This window comes from Rattus rattus, chromosome 2, assembly GCF_011064425.1.
Source record: "Rattus rattus isolate New Zealand chromosome 2, Rrattus_CSIRO_v1, whole genome shotgun sequence".
In the NCBI taxonomy this organism is placed as follows: Eukaryota; Metazoa; Chordata; class Mammalia; order Rodentia; family Muridae; genus Rattus; species Rattus rattus.
Genome location: NC_046155.1, coordinates 199882032 through 199901856, shown reverse-complemented (window position 1 = coordinate 199901856; position 19825 = coordinate 199882032). Strand labels below are relative to the sequence as shown.

At 42.5% G+C, this 19825-nt stretch overlaps 1 protein-coding gene across 1 annotated transcript in view; it reads left to right on the top strand.

Annotated features, from left to right (window-relative positions):
- The first annotated feature begins 14 nt into the window (after positions 1-14).
- The window catches only part of Mtrr (5-methyltetrahydrofolate-homocysteine methyltransferase reductase), a 32784-nt gene continuing 12973 nt past the window's right edge, over positions 15-19825 (top strand). The window contains 10 exon segments of the mRNA XM_032894820.1: positions 15-91; positions 1026-1190; positions 2598-2751; positions 4532-4649; positions 6851-7229; positions 8581-8706; positions 10072-10225; positions 11308-11396; positions 12483-12663; positions 14347-14389. Coding sequence (XP_032750711.1) covers positions 1062-1190; positions 2598-2751; positions 4532-4649; positions 6851-7229; positions 8581-8706; positions 10072-10225; positions 11308-11396; positions 12483-12663; positions 14347-14389 — 1373 coding nt within the window. The 5' untranslated portion in view covers positions 15-91; positions 1026-1061.

The window sequence follows — 19825 nt, the reverse complement described above, 5'->3', positions numbered from 1 at the left end:
CGTGTAGAGCATGCGTACGGTGCGCGCATGAGCAGTGTTCCCAGACTGTGTCTGAGAAAAACGGGGACTCGCGCGGAATTCGCACCAGGAGGTACTCTGCCGGGGATGGCGAGGGTGACGGATGCGGCGGGGAGCCGGGACTCGCGCCTGCGCAGTGGGAATGACGTCTCTGAGTCCCCCGGACCGTGGGGGATGGGGGGGGTCTCACGGGGTGCAGCGGGGAGGAGTCTTCCCTGCCACCTTTCCCCCCAAAGCGTGTAAGCCTACACTTGTCGCGTTGCGACTCATCCGTTGGTCCTGCCAACTCTGTAGCAATGCTTCATAACAAACCTTCTTTAAGTTTTTGTGCCCTAGCTCCCCAGCAGATAAGCCACACCTGCTTAAAAACTATAGTTGGTTCACTCACGAAAAAAAATACTTTTATAACAGACTGTCTAACATTCAGCGTTAGCCACTGGATAGAATGGCCGAGTGTGGAATCCCAGTCCCCCTTGTGCCCTTTACTTTTCTCTCGGTTATCTCTGGGGTAGGGCACAGACTAGAAATACCGTCTCTGTGTAAAGTTCATGTACGCTGACTACTTTTGATTAGGATCTAGCAGGAAACACGAATTCCCCAGTTTTAGGGGAACATTTTACAGTTACAGGGTTTTTTTTGTTTTTTGTTTTTTGTTTTTTTTCCGCAGAAACAATAGCCCTGGGACACTGTGTTTGAGCTTTGCTTAGTCCCTTCACCATTCAGGCTTATGATCCTCATTCTGAGTACAGATAAGGCAGATCAGTCCTACAGGTATGCACTTAAGAATACTTGCAAGACCCAAAAGTAGTTAGAAATCTGCAGTGGATTTCATGCAATCAAAAGTCTCACTTTCATATACCTCCTTTCATTATCACATATTGTGGTTCATTTAAAATTAGTGCTAAGAAACAAGTTTAGAGAAAAGGCTGTTTCAAATTATGTGTGGGTGTCCTGTGGGTTACCTGCTTCATTAAACAGTATCCCTTTTTTCCCTTTGTGGTTTTTAGTCTCACTGTTGGAGTTACAGCCGATGACCTGAGGTGATGAGAAGGTTTTTGTTACTGTATGCTACACAGCGAGGGCAGGCAAAGGCCATAGCTGAAGAAATAAGTGAGCAGGCTCTGTCACACGGGTTTTCCGCAGATCTTCACTGCGTCAGTGAGTCAGAAAAGGTAAGGGCAGCTATTCCTGTGCATTTTCCTGTACTCTGTGCTGTGACATACTTTGTCGTGGAAAGTTATCCCAAGTCCTATCTGTAGGCACACAAACGACAGTGAAGGCTGGCCGCAGCTTATTAGTAGGCCCTGTGTTAACTCAGGTACCACAAATAAAGTAAAATGGGGTCAGGGTGTAGATCAGTTAATAGTGTGCTTGCCTATCGTGCACAGAGCCTTGGGTTGATCGCACTGCATACAAACTGGGTATAGTGGTTTATACCTATAACCTGGTTATTTAAGATAGTGAGGCAGGAGGAACAAAAGCTCAAATCCAGATTTTGATGCATCGTGATTCTGAGGCCAAATGTAAAATGAATTCTTTGAACCTAAACTAGGCTATGTTTATGAGCAATAGAAGAAGAAACCTGTGAAGAGTTAAAAAGCATGGGCTGTCTCCAAGTACCCTTCATAGTGTTCCGAGCATGAAGGAAACAAGGAGCTGGTTCTGACAGGCAGCTGATGGCAAAGGGCAGCACTTAATTTCCCCTTTAAAATAACCCTCTGTTCAAGTGTGTTATTGCCTTGGTTTCATTTGTAGTACACAAATGACTATGCTCAGATGGATGATGATTCCAGAACAGTAGCTTACACTGCAGCCTGGCTTTGTTGGAATATCTTATGCTGCTCCTGTATTCTTTCACTTTTTTAAAAAGTGTGTTTGTTTATTGGAGCAGAACAGGGCTCTTTGTAAACCAGGCAGGCCTTGAACTCTAGAGAGCCACTGGCCTCTGCCTCCTAAATAATAGCATTAAAGGCATACGCAGCCGTGCCTGAGAGTGTTCTGACGTTTTCATTCTGGGTTCTCAGTGTCTGTTATCTTTGTTTGTAACTCACTTTGACCCTGTAAAACCCCTTTGCTCTCTTTTCTTGTGTGTGTGTGTGTGTGTGTGTGTGTGTGTGTGTGTGTGTGTAATATGAATGTATGTAGAACCTACCCATTTTCCTGCCTTGCTGTTCAGCATGTCCTCCTGATAACTTAATGGGCCTGTATGCTTCTTGTGTTTTTCTGAAGTATAGAATCCACTAACAGCCTGGGAAGAGATAGGGCTTTTCTTAGTATGTCAGGGCTTGTCTTAGTATATCATGTGGAGGGAAAAGTATTAAACTCTCCTAGCCTCTTGGTGCCATCAGCAAAAGTGACCTAAGAAGGCAGTGTTCCTTTGAGCTACGTGGCAGCATGATTGAGGTGACTAGTCACAGGACTGCTCACTAGTGTGAGTTTACGATAACTCAGCCAGAAGGAATATGAGAAGGAAGCATCCAAGACAGGAAAGTGGGCTCACTGCCTCTGGTTACTTTGTCTTACTCTTGCCGATGCATTAAATCACAAATCTGCAGTACTTCTGCATCCTTGTTTTGTAGTATGATCTGAAAACCGAAACTGGCCCTCTGGTGATGGTTGTATCTACCACGGGTACTGGAGACCCACCCGACACAGCCCGCAAGTTTGTGAAAGAAATACACAACAAGACACTACCCACAGACTTCTTTGCTCACCTGTGGTATGGATTATTGGGTAACTGACGATTTCATTTTTACTATATACAGTTACTACTTTGATATATGAATATATCTTATAAAATCTTGAAATATAACTGCATGGGTCTTTATTTTTACATAAATACTATTTCTCTATAAAAATATAGAAATGTCAATGATTCTCCAGTTTGTATCCCAAAGCAATATTCTGATCTGTCCCCCCTGCCTCCTCCCTCCCCATACTGGGTGTGTCTGGGGTCAAACCCAGGACCTTGCACAGAGAGAAGCACTTTAACACTTAGCCACACCCCAAACACTGTGCAGAACCTCTCCAGTAGCCATGGAACATTTTCAGAAGGTTTCAGAAATGTTTCAGAATGTTCACTAATGTCTAGATCTCACTCCAAACCTCCTAAAACAGAAGCCTTTGAAGGAGCAGGCACTTTGGATATTTCATTGTTTAAGAGAATAGTAGGTCACAAAACCAAATTATATTCTTCGGGAATGTTCTTAAGTTATGTCCTCTAAGGACGTAACTTGAGCATTGTGGTTTTCAATCCCTGGCAGAGAATAAGGAGTTTTAGTAATTCCGTTACACTGACTTGGCCTGCCCTCAGTGACACTGATACTCACAGGTAGGTGGTTGTACGTAGCTCAGCGTGTAAAGCAGCTTGCTGCCAAGCCTGCTTGAACTAATCTCAGTCTTTAAGACCCACAGACAGAATCCTGTACTTGCCCTTTAATCATCACATTATACCATGATACGTGCGCGCGCGTGCGTGTGTGCATGTGTGTGTGTGTGTGTGTGTGTGTGTGTGTGTGTGTGTGTGTGTGTATGTTTACAGAATCAGTTTTAACTAACAAATAGAGAGGGCCAGCATAGAAAACTGTGATTCTAGGGAGATGGCATGGGTCCATATTCTAACCCGTAGTCTGTGTGATTCATCTTTGATAAGTATGCTTGGGAGAGTATCTAGCACAGATAATCTACCCTGCTTAGAGTCTCCATTCTAACCCCAGGCACAGTGTAAGTAGTGTTTCGGGTTTTGAAGCTTTTCTATAAAGATCGTATTGAAGCCTGATCCAGCCATCCTAGTCAGCCCATGTGTGCTCCTACCACACGCTCACTCCTTTGTCAAGCCATGAGACAGTTAAAGTGAGAACTTGAGTTTTGAATTTTCGAGCAGATGTGGAGCCTTACTTTCCCAGGATACAAGACTGCAGCAGTTCTTTAAATTGACCCGGCAGAGGCACGCACAGTCTCTGCTTGTCTTGCAGGTGTGTCAGAAATGCCAAATACTGTTGGGGGGAGATCAATATTTGAGGCTTTGGAGCTTACGTAGTCACTATCATAGCTGCTGGGTACTGTTGTTGTGGTTTCAGAACCACTGTGGCATGCAAGCAAGCAGATGTAGCTGTGTTCCTTACATGCATAGAGTGTGTTTGCTTCAGAGGCTGCCCTTGGCAGTCATGTTCAGAGTCAGGCAAGTGTTCAGTACAGACACTGGGTCTCAAAGCCAGCTTTACCTGTTTTTTCAAATTCCTATATTATTATTATAACTCATGGAAACAGGAATGTTAAATACATTTATTTCTTTGGCCAGTAGCCTGTATTTGTTTTGTGTCTATCTGGTGCTTTTGTGATATACAGTAGAAAAGCATTTCATACATACCATTACTGGAAAAAGTAAAGAAATGTCGGTCTATATGTTATACTTGATGTATATGTAAGAGCGTGGGGTAGTACTAAGACATTTTGTTTCACTGTCATATCAATGAGCCTTCATTCTCCCTGAGTATGTATTTGGGCTCTCTAGGTTTGGGTGACTCAGAATACACATACTTCTGCAATGGAGGGAAAGTAATTGATAAACGACTTCAGGAGCTTGGAGCCCAGCATTTCTATGACACTGGACATGCCGATGACTGCGTAGGGTAAGGGCAATGCACATTTGTCTTTTCAGCAAACTCTACTCGTGATGGAAGTTGTAAGCTTATAAAAAGACATTTGCTTTGCCTTAGCACTGACAGTCATCCAAGAGTCTCATTATAACTTCAGCATTTTAGCTCTGGGACCCAGGAAGCCCGGATGACTAGAACCTGGGTGGCCTGTGTCCTCCATCTTCCATGTCCCCCTGGGAAAAGAGAACCACCCAGCACCGCTTACGTGGTATAGATGTATTTATGAGTGAGCATTTTCTCTGGCCACATTGATATCGCCTATCTGACTTCTCTGAGCCCTGCACACAGAGCGCTGTTTGCATCTCCCTTAGGGGATGAGCCCTGCAGGCTGAGCATCACTAGCCATGGCATGTCTTGGCTGTCTCTCCATCATAATGGTTGCACTATTAGCTTTTTTCTCATTTTCATGTTTACATCTTGCTGTTTGAGCCTGTGCACAGCCTTCCCAGTTCTCCTAATGTGTTTCTTCCCAGGTCTTCAGCGTTGTCCTGTCACAGTCTGCTGCTCAGCCTTTGACTGTCTTTGCTGTAGCCAGATAGTCGTGCATGTTTTCTTGTTGTGGTTTTGTTTTGACCAGGTAAAAACCTGAATGAGTTTCCAGTCACTGTGCCTAGTAAATAACCTGTTTAAGGAAATAATGACATCAGTAATGTCCTGCTTCTCGCTAGTGGGGGCTTCTCATGTTTCCTCTCTTCCTGCCTGGTGCCCATGGCTTCTGTGATTTCCTTCAACTGCAGACAATTTCCACATGTTACTGCTCATTCTGCAGCTTCATCTTGAGCTTTTTGTGAGCTATATTTAATTGTAGGATAATGCTTGTATCAATCCATTAATCTTGTTTCCTATAATACTGCACATAGATGTCGTCAAAGGATCCTGAGTCACCTATTCCATCAAGTGTTAAAATTCCTGAGGGTGTTTCAGTAGTTTGCATGTCTTCACCGGTCAGTCTAACTGTTTTATGTGTCCGAGGTTAAGGTGCTAGTGGGAGACATTGTTGTGTGATGTTCCTCCAGACTGAAGCAGAGAATGCATTCGCACTCACATGCCCGGGTTGACATCTTCCACCCCCTCTTGGTGACCAAAGCTTTCGTCACTCATGTTTCTGTTCCTGTGATAGATAATGGCAGGGTGTACTGTGAAGCTTCAGGGCGGGATCAGACAGACTGATGCTTGTGACCTTTAGTATTGTGCTTCTTCACAGTGGGTGCTGGGTGGACCTTAGCTCCCTTCAGCAATACTGATAGCGTTGTCTTACTCTTTCTCAAGTACAGGAGTGATGCTTTACATGTAACTTACCACTAAACTTGCATTCATGAGGACTCCCCAGGGTAAACACAGTGCAGAGTTCATGAACTTCCAGTCTGAGTCCTAGGAAGACAAAGGTCTGAGATGAACCTCCTGATCGTCATGTGCCTTAGTGACTAGGATTTGCCGTGCCTTTCAGTTGAGATGAAAAGTGATCATTCTTCTCTTCAGTGTTTTGACACTGTCTTGCCCAAGCCCTCTCTTTGGCAACACTGTTCACACATCTCAAGAATATTGCAGCTATGTTAGACTTTATTAGTCCTTGATGAACTTCTGCAAGATAGGAATGAATGTGTGATTAATCCAACTTTCCTTTTAAAAAAAGTTAATTGATTAAAAAATGTAAAAGACACATTCATTGATTGGTAGAAAGGAAGGGAAGTTTTTATTTAGTCACACATTTACATTTAATTGAGGATGATTTCTTGATGATACCTGCAGGACAAAGATCAGTAAGTGCAGTAGACAAAATAAGTGGTGCCTTCAGCTGGTGGAATGATCATTTATAACATGAGTATAGCTAAGCTCTGTTAATGACATCAGGAATGAACACATCTGTAAACAGCTAGCTCCCTAACTTGCAGATGGCCAGCTACAAGAGTAATTCTATCCCTGTTACCAGGGCTAAACAGCTTCTTTTGCATCTCAGCTCTTTGCTCTGTATGCATGCTCAGGTTATACAGAGTATGTATCAGCACAGGTCTGTTCTTTTGAAAGTTAATTACTTGTATTTTTAATAGTCTCTTTAGCACTTCTAACAGCTGCATATAGTCCTCTGCCAAATGCACAAACTACTGGTATCTCATTGCTATATGCAAACGGACAACCTAGGCATTTGGTTTTTCTTCCTTTTTTATCCATACCAGTTTAGAGCTCGTGGTAGAGCCGTGGATTGATGGACTCTGGCCTGCTCTCACAAAGCACTTTAAGTCACTCGGAGGACAAGAAGACATGAGTGACAGTGACACACTCGCACAGGCATCAGATGCCCCCTTGAGTATGGCCATGAAGCCAGAGTTGTTGCACATCCAGTCACAAGTTGAACTTCTAAGTTTAGAAGACATGGGGAAAAGGGATTCTGAGCTTCAGGAACAAAATGAGACCAACAAGAGTCAGCCAAGTCGGATCGAAGACTTTGACTCTTCGCTTGTTAACTCGGTTCCCCCACTCTCACAGAGCTCTCTAAGTATTCCTGCTGTGCCCCCAGAATATTTGGAGGTCCATCTTCAGGAGTCTCTTGGCCAGGTGAGAGATTTGCTTCATGCTCTGTGCTTCATATGCTGCTGAGCTGTGAGTGTTTGCCTTGTGCTCTGTTTGTTTTTCACATCAGAGGTCTACATCTCTGGACCAAGTGCAACGTCTCCTCTACTGTGCCTTCCTCCAGCAGTTGTGCCTGTTGTGCTGTGGAGTGTGTCTCTGGTTACTCTCACCAGAGGTCTGCAAAGAAGAAAGCGCTTACTATCCGGCCCTTCCAGAAAAGCCATGCCTGTCTGTGTCTCAAATGGCTCAATGTTGCAGAAGTCCATTTCTCTATCTCTGACAAAGCCTTTCTGTCTTCACTCTGAGCTGCTGAGTGGCCAGCTTGTTACATCATCTCTAAGGTGCTCTGGGTTCATCTAGCACTGAGGTGCAGAGCAGAGCCTCGGCATTCCATCTTATCCAGGCTCTCCCAGCCTTTAATGTCGTACTCCCCTACCCTGCACGGACACTGCTGTTACGCTGCAGCTCTGCCTTCCACCCGTGACAGTACAGAAGATCTCATCACTCAGATGCATGCCCAGATCCAGACTCCTGTTTTATCAGCCTGATTAGACTACTCTAGCATCGAATGTCACTGATCCCAAGAGTCAAACTGTGAGATGCTTTTCTTGGGTGTGTTGTATTTGGGCTGGAGGGATAAATGCAGGAGTAGACACAATGAGAAACTGAGCTGTGGTACATTCTCAGCAAAGGCTGCAGCATCTCTTGGAATTCGGAAAACTGACTGTTCTTTCGTTAGTCTGGAGTTGAGAGACACGGCCTGTGTTTACAGTCACTATAGTCATTAGATTTAGGCTGCTTTCAAAGGGGAGGTGGCTGAGGCAGGCTGAGTGCTTCCTGCAGATGAAGCTGAGAGCTGAACCAGTGCTGAAGGTAGTCCTCTGAGGGTCACATTCCCAGAGTTCCACACTGGGTGGGCTCCAGCATCCATCTCTGATTTGCCCCCGGCCTTCCAAGTTGTGCAAAGTTGTTTGGCTGTCATTTGTTAAAATGATTTCTATTTTTAAATGTAATAAAATCAAGTTAGAAGAGGAACTGGAAAATATTGCAAGGAATTAGGTTTCAGTGCTGTTTCCTAAGGCTTGTGCTGTCCTTACTGGGGCCACTTACTGCCTCTGAAGTAACTAAAACTAAGATTACGCTTCCTATGACAGGCCTGCTCACCAGTGGCCTTGGCTGGATGGTTGTAAGCCCTGGGGCTCTGTCTGTCTCAGCAGCTTTTTAATGTGGTTCTGGGGATTGAACACTGGTCTTTGTGTTTGTACTTTACTGACCAACCCATCTTCACAGCTTGAAAGTTGCATTTCATTATATTTTATCCGATTTGTTTCTCGAGGATGAAAAGCAAGCATCTGTGCCGCCATCAGTCGATCCAATTTTTCAAGTTCCAATTTCAAAAGCTGTTGAGCTGACTACAAACGATGCCATAAAGACCACTCTGCTGCTGGAATTGGACATCTCGGTAAGTTGTTGCCGAGGTCCTTCTCAGCATGGTTGCCCTTCGGGTGCTTGGGTTCTACACCCAGGAGGAGGAGAGGTCTCTGACAAGACGCCTGGCCAGTTTATTCCTGATCTATCATTTCCTCCTCACTCATTCCACTTTAGAGCAGAAGTGAGATATGAAGGGCACTGACAGTGGAGAATGTAGCACTGTTGCCATCGTCGTAAGCCATGAGAGACTAATGGCGTTCAGGTGGCATTTGCCTGTGTCAGACCCACAGAAAGAAGCTGTCCACTTGAGGTCAGCCAGCGAGGCAGAAGGAAAGGCGAGGATAGACTGTCAGGAAAGCACTAACTCCTCCAAGCAGGTGTTCTGATTCTTTGGAGAATCTGAAAAGATTTTGGAATCTCTCCAAAAAAGTAATAGTAGAGAACATTTGCCTGTAGTGTCTGGCTGTCCTTGTCATTTGCCTGTGGTGTCAGGAACTCTATGTGGTCATTTGAATTCTATCCATGAGCCTCTCTGTGTCTGCTCACTCTATGAGGGATCCTTCAGTCACTAATTAATGAAATCAGAGCACCCCAGATTGTCTGTGAGAGTTCCGCAAGCTTCCTAGAGAGATGGCAGGCATCCTAACCTAGTGGTTCATGTCTGTTAGTGATAAAATCTCCATATCTATTAAATGTGCAAGTGTATTTTGTGTGCGTGTGCCAGACAGTTATGTTAGGAAATCTCCTGGAATACTCTTCCCTGTCATTCACTGAGGCAGTCTCTCTGTCAGACTCAGAGCTCTCCATGTGGCTGTTCTCCATAAACTTGCTGTTAGATGGGTTTCCCCTGTCTCCACCTTCCAAGGCTGAACTTACAAGTGAGCACACACCCAGCTAGCATTTATGTGGATTCTGAGGGTCTGAACTTCAGTCTGCAACTTACTGGCTAGACCTTCATCTGCTTCTGGCATGTTTTTGTGTGTTTTGTTTTTTAAAGATTATATCTCTGTAGACCAGGCTGCTCTCAGAATTCAAGACATCTGCCAGCTTCTGACTCCCAAATGATGAGATCAAAGGTGTACACCATCATACCCAGTCTTGGCACACACACATACACACACACACACACACACACACACACACACACACACACACACACACACACACACACACACGCTCTCTCTCTCACACACACATATTGGTCTTTTCTGGAGTAACAACTAAGAAAAGTGTTTGACTAATTAGACTAGTCAAATTGGGTTCTCTTATTTGGTTACAGTTAGTTTGTGAGTTCCTATACTAAGATAGGCATAATGTAAACAGCTTGTTACTCTATACCTTAAACTTTTTAATGCATAGGATTTTTCTTTTCTATCTCACCTTGGTCCTTCTTTAGAAAGTAGAGTTTTCCCATCAACCTGGAGATTCCTTCAATGTGATCTGTCCAAACAGTGGTTCTGAAGTAGAAGACTTGCTGCAAAGGCTGCAGCTGGCTGACAAACAAGCACACCGGGTCATCCTGAAAATTAAGATGGACACCAAGAAGAAAGGTAGGATGGATGGTGGACAAACCCAGCATCCTGTGTGCTGGCTGCGCAGATGCTGCAGCCCAGCCACATCTGTACCTGTGCATATGCACACAAGCACCACACGTACACCCATAACCACAAGCAAACCCTGGCACTGACAGGGTCTTTTCGCTGTTCTTTCTTACAGTGAATAGTGTGGTGATGGACTTTACATGTGTTGAGTACTTGTGGGCATGAGAGGAGCTTGAGCCTTTATGTAAAATTCCTATTGTGTTTATTTCTCATACTGACATTTTATTTTATAAAAATAATTTTTATGTATTTATATGTATTTAAAGAAACTTTATTATTTAAAATATTAATATTACTTGCATATAATCTTCAACTTATTGAGTCCTAAAGTTCCCATTTTTCAAAAAGAGTTTTTATTTTGTCTGGTGTGTGTGTATGTGTGTGTTTCTGTGATATATATGTATATCTGTGAAGTGTGTATGTCTATGGTGTTTGTGTGTCTGTGGTGTATGTGTGGGGGTGTGTCTGGTGTGTCTGTGTGTATGTGTGTCTGTCTGTGATATACATGTGTGTCTGTAGTATATGTGTGCATGTGTCTGTGGGGTGTGTGCGTGTGTGCATGTGCGTGTGCATGAGCGTGTATGTGAGCATGTGTGCCTGGTTGAGGCCAGGAATGGTTGTGTGGATCTAGAGTTAACAGGCATGTGGGTCTTGTGAACTGGGCTCCTCTAGAAGACAGCTAGCATGCTCAATAACTGAGCCATCTCTCCAGCCCCTGAAGTTATTTCTAATTTTAATGGAACATGGTCATCTTTGCCATTTTGTAATTTAATTTTAGATAATTTTCTTTTACTTTATTTGGTACATTTTGAATTTATCATTCTTTTCCTTTTATGTAGTGGTATTTTTTTTTCCCTGTCACATTTATGTCAGTCACTGCTTGGACATTGCCACAAGTCATCACGTTTGGTAGCACTGTAGTGTAAAGTGTTGCAACTAGCTGTATTTGCTGAATGCAGAGTATGTTCTAAATATGTGTTTGTGGATGTGTCTTTTCTCTGGCCTGACATTCTTCCTGCCTCACCTGCAAGGAGCTTCTCTGCCCCAGCATGTGCCTGAGGGGAGTTCTCTCCAGTTCATCTTCACCTGGTGTCTTGAAATACGAGCAGTTCCTAAAAAGGTACATCTCCTTGTCTTCTCTGAGAAACTTGAAGGTGAACAGGGTTCTGTTGAAGGCTTAGAGCTATGGACCCTGATGCTGGCCCTCTGGCCCTCAGAGCTTTGGAAGATGCCGTGTTCTGATGCATCCTCACACCTACTGTATTACTACAGATCTTATAGTGCCGCTTGGTTACTGCAGGATGGGAAACCTTTGGGAAATGGATGGGTTTACAGGAATCTTGAAATAGACTGAGCCACTAGAGGTTAGTATTACACCAGGAACTGTATTTAAAATGCTGGCAGATGATTTTTTCCTAAATATTCTGTAAACTAAATGTTTTCTACACTATTTTACTAAACTTGAATTGTCTGAGCAGAGAGACCTGGTAATTAAAGATGGGCTTCCACACTGCTTTGTGGAGGTGCCTACTGCACTGCTGGTCTTGGGAAGCAAACAGAGTTCATTTTGATGAGAATCTCTTAATTTCAATCAATTTAGTTTTGTTTTAATTTTACCAGTTTTTTAAATTTTACAAAGTATATGTAAATATATTTTTACTATGCAAAATATGCTGTATAAAAATATCTATAGGGATGTGACATGGGAAATAAAAGTTTTATAACTACACCCTACGAGTTTAAGTCTGAAATCGAATCCCTCTTCCACAGCAAGGCATCTAGTCTGTGTTAAAGACTAAGGTTATTATTAATGGGTGCACCATAATTTGTTGGTTTGATCATGAACATGTGAACTGTTTCTATGAGGAAAAATAATGTCAAAGCAGAAATTTCTGTGCTGTGATAGTCTTTGCATGCCTGTTTTGAACATTTGTGTAAAATAGAGTCTTTAGAGTAGAACTAATATTTTAAATGATTATACTTTTAAAAACCTTGCAGTATTTTCTGCTGTTTGAGCTTGTTCTTTCTCATTTCTTTGATCTTTTATTTATTTGCTTATTTATTTATTTATTTATTTATTTATTTATTTATTTACCTACCTATCTGTTTATTTGAGACAAGCTCTCACCATGTAACTCTGGCTGGCCTGGAACTCACAGAGCTAACAGTAGCCTCAGAGTAGCCCATAGCTGACCTCTTTCCTCAGGCTTTTTTGAGGGCCCTTTCGGACTACACCAGCGATGCCACTGAAAAGCGGAGGCTGCAAGAGCTCTGCAGTAAGCAGGGAGCAGCTGATTACAACCGCTTCATCCGAGATGCCAGTGTCTGCCTGCTAGACCTCCTGCTTACCTTCCCATCCTGCCAGCCTCCGCTCAGCCTCCTGCTGGGTGAGTTGCCCCTTTCCTCCATAGCCCCAGTCCTCAAGCATTGTCAGTGAGCCTCTGTGCTGTGAAAAAGACTGGCTGTTCCTATCTCGCAGTCACTCCTGTGCAGATATAGTATGGACATGGCTAAACGGGACTGACTGGTGGGTGACGAGTCAGGAACCCATGGTGTGCGTTGTTTTCAGATTATAGTGATCCTTTAGAGGTTGGAGTCCCTCTTCCACACATTCTGACTCTTTTTGTCTTTGTTATTTCTTTTCTTCTACTAATGTCACTATCATTTTCTTTATTAAATTAAGTACTAACTTTTTTACGTAGGAGTTTAGCATCTTTTCTAGTTTTTTTTTTCCAGTGAAGTCATTTAGCTGAGTTTCTCTAACAGTGAATATTCAGAGGGAAAGAGTGATCGTCATCAAAGCTGATTAGCATGTGGTATAACTGCTGAACCATGTGCTTTGGGGAAATGTGGGACACTTGCATCTGAGTGCATTCAGAAGCACACTGTTCAGGAAGAACAGCGGCCCTTGTAATACAGGTTGGCACACCTGGGGCATGCCAAGCCAGCTGCCACTGCTTCAGCAGTGGTGGCCATGCGCCTGTAGGATCCTATAGCCTTCCCTACTTTCCTGCAGTAGTTTTTCCTGTAGTGGGGCAGAGCCAGATGTTACCATTCAAATGTATGGCATGAAAACATGTGTAGTCCTCTTGGAAAGCCATCAAGAGCCTTTTCAAGGCCTGTGCAGGGAACGGCTAATCAGGTCTTGCTTTCTCTTCCCATAATTTCTTAGTGTTCTTTTTCTTTGTCTTCCTCCTTAAATGTTTTTTAAAAATTCCTTACATGAGGCCAGCCCCGCCCCCGCCCCCGCCCCCTCCTATTTTGTCTAAGCCAGCTTGGCTGGTGCTTTCTGGCTTAGTGGTATAACGGAGGTGGTAGAGGCTGGTGCCTGGGCAGAATACAGGTTAGGAGCTAGACGGAGTCATTAGGACCTACAAAATTGAAATTTTCCATTTCTTTAAGGAAAATTAACACATCTGAAACTTAAGATGAGCCTTGTACCAATCTTTGTTTTCCTGCTTTATTAAGACCCAAGCTTTTTTAGAAGGAACTTTTCAATGTTTTGCCCAAATAAATTAAAAATAAAGCATGTTATTCACAAAAAATTACAAAATTTGTAAGCAAATATTTCATATATGGACCATTTACTGTTGCTTTTACACAAGTCACTGTGCATTTTGAAACCACTGGGACTCTGCAGAAGTTGCTTTGAGAAAGTCCCCTGCTATACACTTAAATTAAGTTTTTATTAAGTATATAAACACAAGATGGAAAAGTACTTACTGCTTCTAAGTATTTCTTAAATTAACTGTCTTTGATAATCTTGAGGCCTTGACTTTATTTCACATCTGATAACTCTGGGATGCATCTCTCTAGATGATCCTTAGACACATGAAAGCAGTGAGTCTGTTGACTGTAGGCTGTCCATGCTCTGCCCTTACTACTCTCACCCTGAGGCCAACATGGAGGAAGGGATCCTGACTTTAGAGTTGAACAGTGTATCACTGCATTATGTACTTCAAAATATTTTAAATGAGAACATGGTATTTTGAATATTCTAAACAAGAAAGTTAAATGTATGCCTGGATTTTCTTTTGTTCCCATTTCAATAATTCTTGTTTTATTTTTAGAGCACCTTCCTAAACTCCAGCCTCGACCATACTCGTGCGCAAGGTACGAATACTTTTTTTAATCATAACCTTAATACATATTTTATTATTAAGAATACACGAATGTCTAAGGCGTACCTCCCACTAAATTACAATGTTCACAAACTCTAAATAGCAAAGTTATAGGTGTACCTAGCTTAATAGTGACTGATGTAACAAAAAAAAATTTTAACCTATGTATGCAATTTTTATTTTAAAAGTTTGATGAAAGATATCCATTCGCAAAGTTATTTTCAGAAGAGAAAAAGGAAACAAATTCCAAAAGCCAGTCATACTGATCACTCAGAGGATGGAGGTGGGAATGCAAAAAGCAGTGCTGGTGGAATAGATGGGTTGAAATTGAAACATTGATGTGATAAATGAGTTCTTTTTTTAAAAATTTTTTATTAGATATATTTCTTTACTTACATTTCAAAAGTTATTCTCCTTCCCAGTTTCCTATCCATAAGCCCCCATTCCCTCCCCTAAGCCCTCCCCAATATGGGCATTGCCCCTATACATGCCCCTTATTGCCCCCACCCCATATTCCCATGCACTGGAAGTCCAACCTTGACAGGACCCAACAAGGCTATTCTCTGCTACATATGCAGTTGGAGCCCTGGGTCAGTCCATGTATAGTCTTTCAGTAGTGGTTTAGTCCCTGGAAGCTCTGGTTGGTTGGCATTGTTGTTCTTAGGGGGTTGCAAGCCCCTTCAGCTCTTTCAGTCCCTCTTCTAATTCCCCTAAACGGGGTCCTGTTCTCAGTTCAATGATTTGCTGCTAACATTGACCTCTGTATTGGACATGCTCTGGATGTGTCCCTCAGGATAGATCTATATCCAGTCCATTTCAGCATGCATTTTTTAGTTTCATCAATCTTATCTAGTTTTGGTGGCTGTATATACATAGGCCACATGTGGGTCAGGCTCTGAATGGCCATTCCTTGAGTCACTGCTCTAAACTTTGTTTCCATATCCCCTCCTATGTATATTTTTCCCCTTTTAAGAAGGACTGGGAGCATCCGCATTTTGGTCATCCTTCTAGAGCTTCCTGTGGTATGTGGATTGCATCTTGGGTAATTTGAACTTTTTGGCTAATAGTCACTTATCAATGAGTACACACCAAGTGTGTTTTTCTGTGATTGAGTAACCTTACTCAGGATGTTATTTTCTAGTTCATTACATTTGCCTATGAATTTCGTGAAGTCATTGTTTTTGATAGCTGAGTAGTACTCTATTGTGTAAATGTACCACATTTTTTGAATCCCTTCCTCTGTTGAAGGGCATCTGGGTTCTTTCCAACTTCTGGCTATTATAAATAAGGCTGCTATGAACACAGTGGGGCATGTGTCTTTGTTGGAGCATCTTTTGGGTATATGCCCAGGAGAGGTATAGCTGTGTCCTCAGGTAGTGGAATGTCCAATTTTCTGAGGAACCTCCAGACTGATTTCCAGAGTGGTTATACCAGTCTGCATTCCCACCAACAATGGAGGAGTGTTCCTCTTTCTCCACATCGTTGCCAGCATCTGCTGTCACCTGAGTTTTTTATCTTAGCCATTCTCACTGGTTATGAGGTGGAATCTCAGGGTTGTTTTGAGATGCATTTCCCTGAGGACTAAGGATGTTGAACATTTCTTCAGGTGTTTCTCAGCCATTTGGCATTCCTCAGCTGTGAATTCTTTGTTTAGATCTGTACCTCATTTGTTACTAGGGTTATTTGGCTCCCTGGAGTCTAACTTCTTGAGTTCTTTCTATATTTTGGATATTAGCCCTCTATCAGATGTAGGATTGGTAAAGATTTTTTCCCAATCTGTTGGTTGCCGTTTTGTCCTAATGACAGTGTCTGTTGTCTTACCGAAGCTTTGCGGTTTTATGTGGTCCCATTTGTCGATTATTTATCTTAGAGCAGGAGCCATTGGTATTTTGTTCAGGAAATTTTCCCAGTGCCCATGTGTTTGAGACTCTATCCCACTTTTTTTTCTATTAGTTTGAGTATATCTGGTTTGATGTGGAAATCCTTGATCCACTTGGACTTAAGCTTTGTACATGGTGATAAGAATGGATCGATTTGCATTCTTCTACATGCAGACCTCCAGTTGCACCAGCACCATTTGTTGAAAAGGCTATCTTTCTTCCATTGGATGGTTTTAGCTCCTTTGTCAAAGATCAAGTGACTATAGGTGTGTGGGTTCATTTCTGGGTCTTTTATTCTGTTCCACTGATCTATCTGCCTGTCTCTGTACCAATACCATACAGTTTTTATCACTATTGCTCTGTAATACTGCTTGAAGTCAGGGATGGAGATTCTCCCAGAAGTTCTTTTATTGTTGAATATACTTTTTGCTATACTGGAGTTTTTGGTATTCCAAATGAATTTGCAAATTGCTCTTTCTATCTCTATAAAGAATTGAATAGGAAGTTTGATGGGGATTGCATTGAATCTGTAGATCGCTTTTGGCCAAATGGCCATCTTTACTATATTAATCCTGCCAATCCATGAGCATGGAAGATCTTTCCATCTTCTGAGATCTTCCTCAATTTCTTTCTTCAGAGATTTGAAGTTCTTGTCATACAGATCTTTCGCTTGCTTGGTTAAAGTCACACCAAGATATTTTATATTATTTGGGACTATTGTGAAGGGTGTCATTTCCTTAATTTCTTTCTCAGCCTGTTTATCCATTGCGTAGATGAAGGCTACTGATTTGTTTGAGTTGATTTTTATACCCCGACAGTATGCTGAAGTTGTTTATCAGGTTAAGTAGTTCTCTGGTAGAACTTTGGCGTTACTTAAGTACAATATCATATCATCTGCAAATAGTGATATTTTGATTTCTGATTTTGTTAATTTGGATACACCCTCTGTAACCTCTGGTTAGTCTGGCCAAGGGTTTATCTATCTTGTTGATTTTCTCAAACAACCAGTTCCTGGTTTTGTTGATTCTTTGTATAGTCCATTTCGTTTCTACTTGGTTGATTTCAGCGCTGAGTTTCATTACTTCCTGCCTTCTACTCCTCCTGGGTTTATTTATTTCTTTTTGTTCTAGAGCTTTTAGGTGTGCTGTCAAGCTGCTGACATATGTTCTCTCCTGTTTCTTTTCTTTTTTTTTTATTACTTGTTTTTTATTAACTTAAGTATTTCTTATTTACATTTCGAGTGTTATTCACTTTCTCCTGTTTCTGGGCCAACATCCCCTCCCCCCCTCCCCTCCCTTCTTTATGGGTGTTCCTCCCATCCTCCCCCATTGCCCCCCCCAACAATCACATTCACTGGGGGTTCAGTCTTAGCAGGACCAAGGGCTTCCCCTTCCACTGGTGCTCTTACTAGGATATTCATTGCTACCTATGAGGTCAGAGTCCAGGGTCAGTCCATGTATAGTCTTTAGGTAGTGGCTTAGTCCCTGGAAGCTCTGGTTGCTTGGCATTGTTGTTCATAAGGGGTCTCGAGCCCCTTCAAGCTCTTCCAGTTCTTTCTCTGATTCCTTCAACGGGGGTCCTATTCTCAGTTCAGTGGTTTGCTGCTGACATTCGCTTCTGTATTTGCTGTATTCTGGCTGTGTCTCTCAGGAGAGATCTACATCCGGCTCCTGTCGGCCTGCACTTCTTTTGTTTCATCCATCTTGTCTAATTGGGTGGCTGTATATGTATGGGCCACATGTGGGGAAGAATAATCAGGCTCTGAATGGGTGTTCCTTCTGCCTCTGTTTTAATCTTTGCCTCTCTCTTCCCTGCCAAGGGTATTCTTGTTCCCCTTTTAAATAAGGAGTAAACCATTCATATTTTGATCATCCGTCTTGAGTTTCATGTGTTCTATGCATCTAAGGTAATTCAAGCATTTGGGCTAATAGCCACTTATCAGTGAGTGCGTACCATGTGTGATTGAGTTACCTCACTCAGGATGATATTTTCCAGTTCAACCATTTGCCTATGAATTTCATAAAGTCATTATTTTTGATAGCTGAGTAATATTCCATTGTGTAGATGTACCACATTTTCTGTATCCATTCCTCTGTTGAAGGGCATCTGGGTTCTTTCCAGCTTCTGGCTATTATAAATAAGGCTGCGATGAACATAGTGGAGCACGTGTCTTTTTTATATGTTGGGGCATCTTTTGGGTATATGCCCAAGAGAGGTATAGCTGGATCCTCAGGTAGTTCAATGTCCAATTTTCTGAGGAACCTCCAGACTGATTTCCAGAATGGTTGTACCATCTGCAATCCCACCAACAATGGAGGAGTGTTCCTCTTTCTCCACATCCTCGCCAGCATTTGTTGTCACCTGAGTTTTTGATCTTAGCCATTCTCACTGGTGTGAGGTGAAATCTCAGAATTGTTTTGATTTGCATTTCCCTTATGACTAAAGATGTTGAACATTTCTTTAGGTGTTTCTCAGCCATTCAGGATTCCTCAGCTGTGAATTCTTTGTTTATTTCTGAACCCCATTTTTTTTTTTTGTATAATAGTTTTATTATCGTTCCATTGTGTTTTCATGGGTCGTCATTTGGAACTGAGCCTTCCTATAGACAGACTATTGCATCTATTGTTTTTAGGATAATGGAGACTAGTATTTTGTCCTCTGCAATTTTTTTTTTATTATTATTATTAACTTGAGTATTTCTTATATACATTTTTTCCGAGTGTTATTCCCTTTCCCCTGTTTCGGGCAAACATCCCGCCCCCCCTCCCCTTCCTTATGGGTGTTCCCCTCCCAACCCTCCCCCATTGCTGCCCTCTCCCCAACAGTCTAGTTCACTGGGGGTTCAGTCTTAGCAGGACCCAGGGCTTCCCTTCCACTTGTGCTCTTACTAGGATATTCATTGCTACCTATGAGGTCAGAGTCCAGGGTCAGTCCATGTATAGTCTTTGGGTAGTGGCTTAGTCCCTGGAAGCTCTGGTTGGTTGGCATTGCTGTACATATGGGGTCTCGAGCCCTTCAAGCTCTTCCAGTTCTTTCTCTGATTCCTTCAACGGGGTCCTGTTCTCAGTTCAGTGGTTTCCTGCTGGCATACGCCTCTGTATTTGCTGTATTCTGGCTGTGTCTCTCAGGAGCGATCTGCATTCACATTTTGATCATCCGTCTTGAGTTTCATTTGTTCTAGGCATCTAGGGTAATTCAAGCATTTGGGCTAATAGCCACTTATCAATGAGTACATACCATGTATGTCTTTCTGTGATTGGGTTAGCTCACTCAGGATGATATTTTCCAGTTCCAACCATTTGCCTCTAATTTCATAAAGTCATTGTTTTGATAGCTGAGTAATATTCCATTGTGTAGATGTACCACATTTTCTGTATCCATTCCTCTGTTGAAGGGCATCTGGGTTCTTTTTCCAGCTTCTGGCTATTATAAATAAGGCTGCGATGAACATAGTGGAGCATGTGTCTTTTTTATATGTTGGGGCATCTTTTGGGTATATGCCCAGGAGAGGTATAGCTGGATTGAACCCCATTTTTTAATAGGGTTAT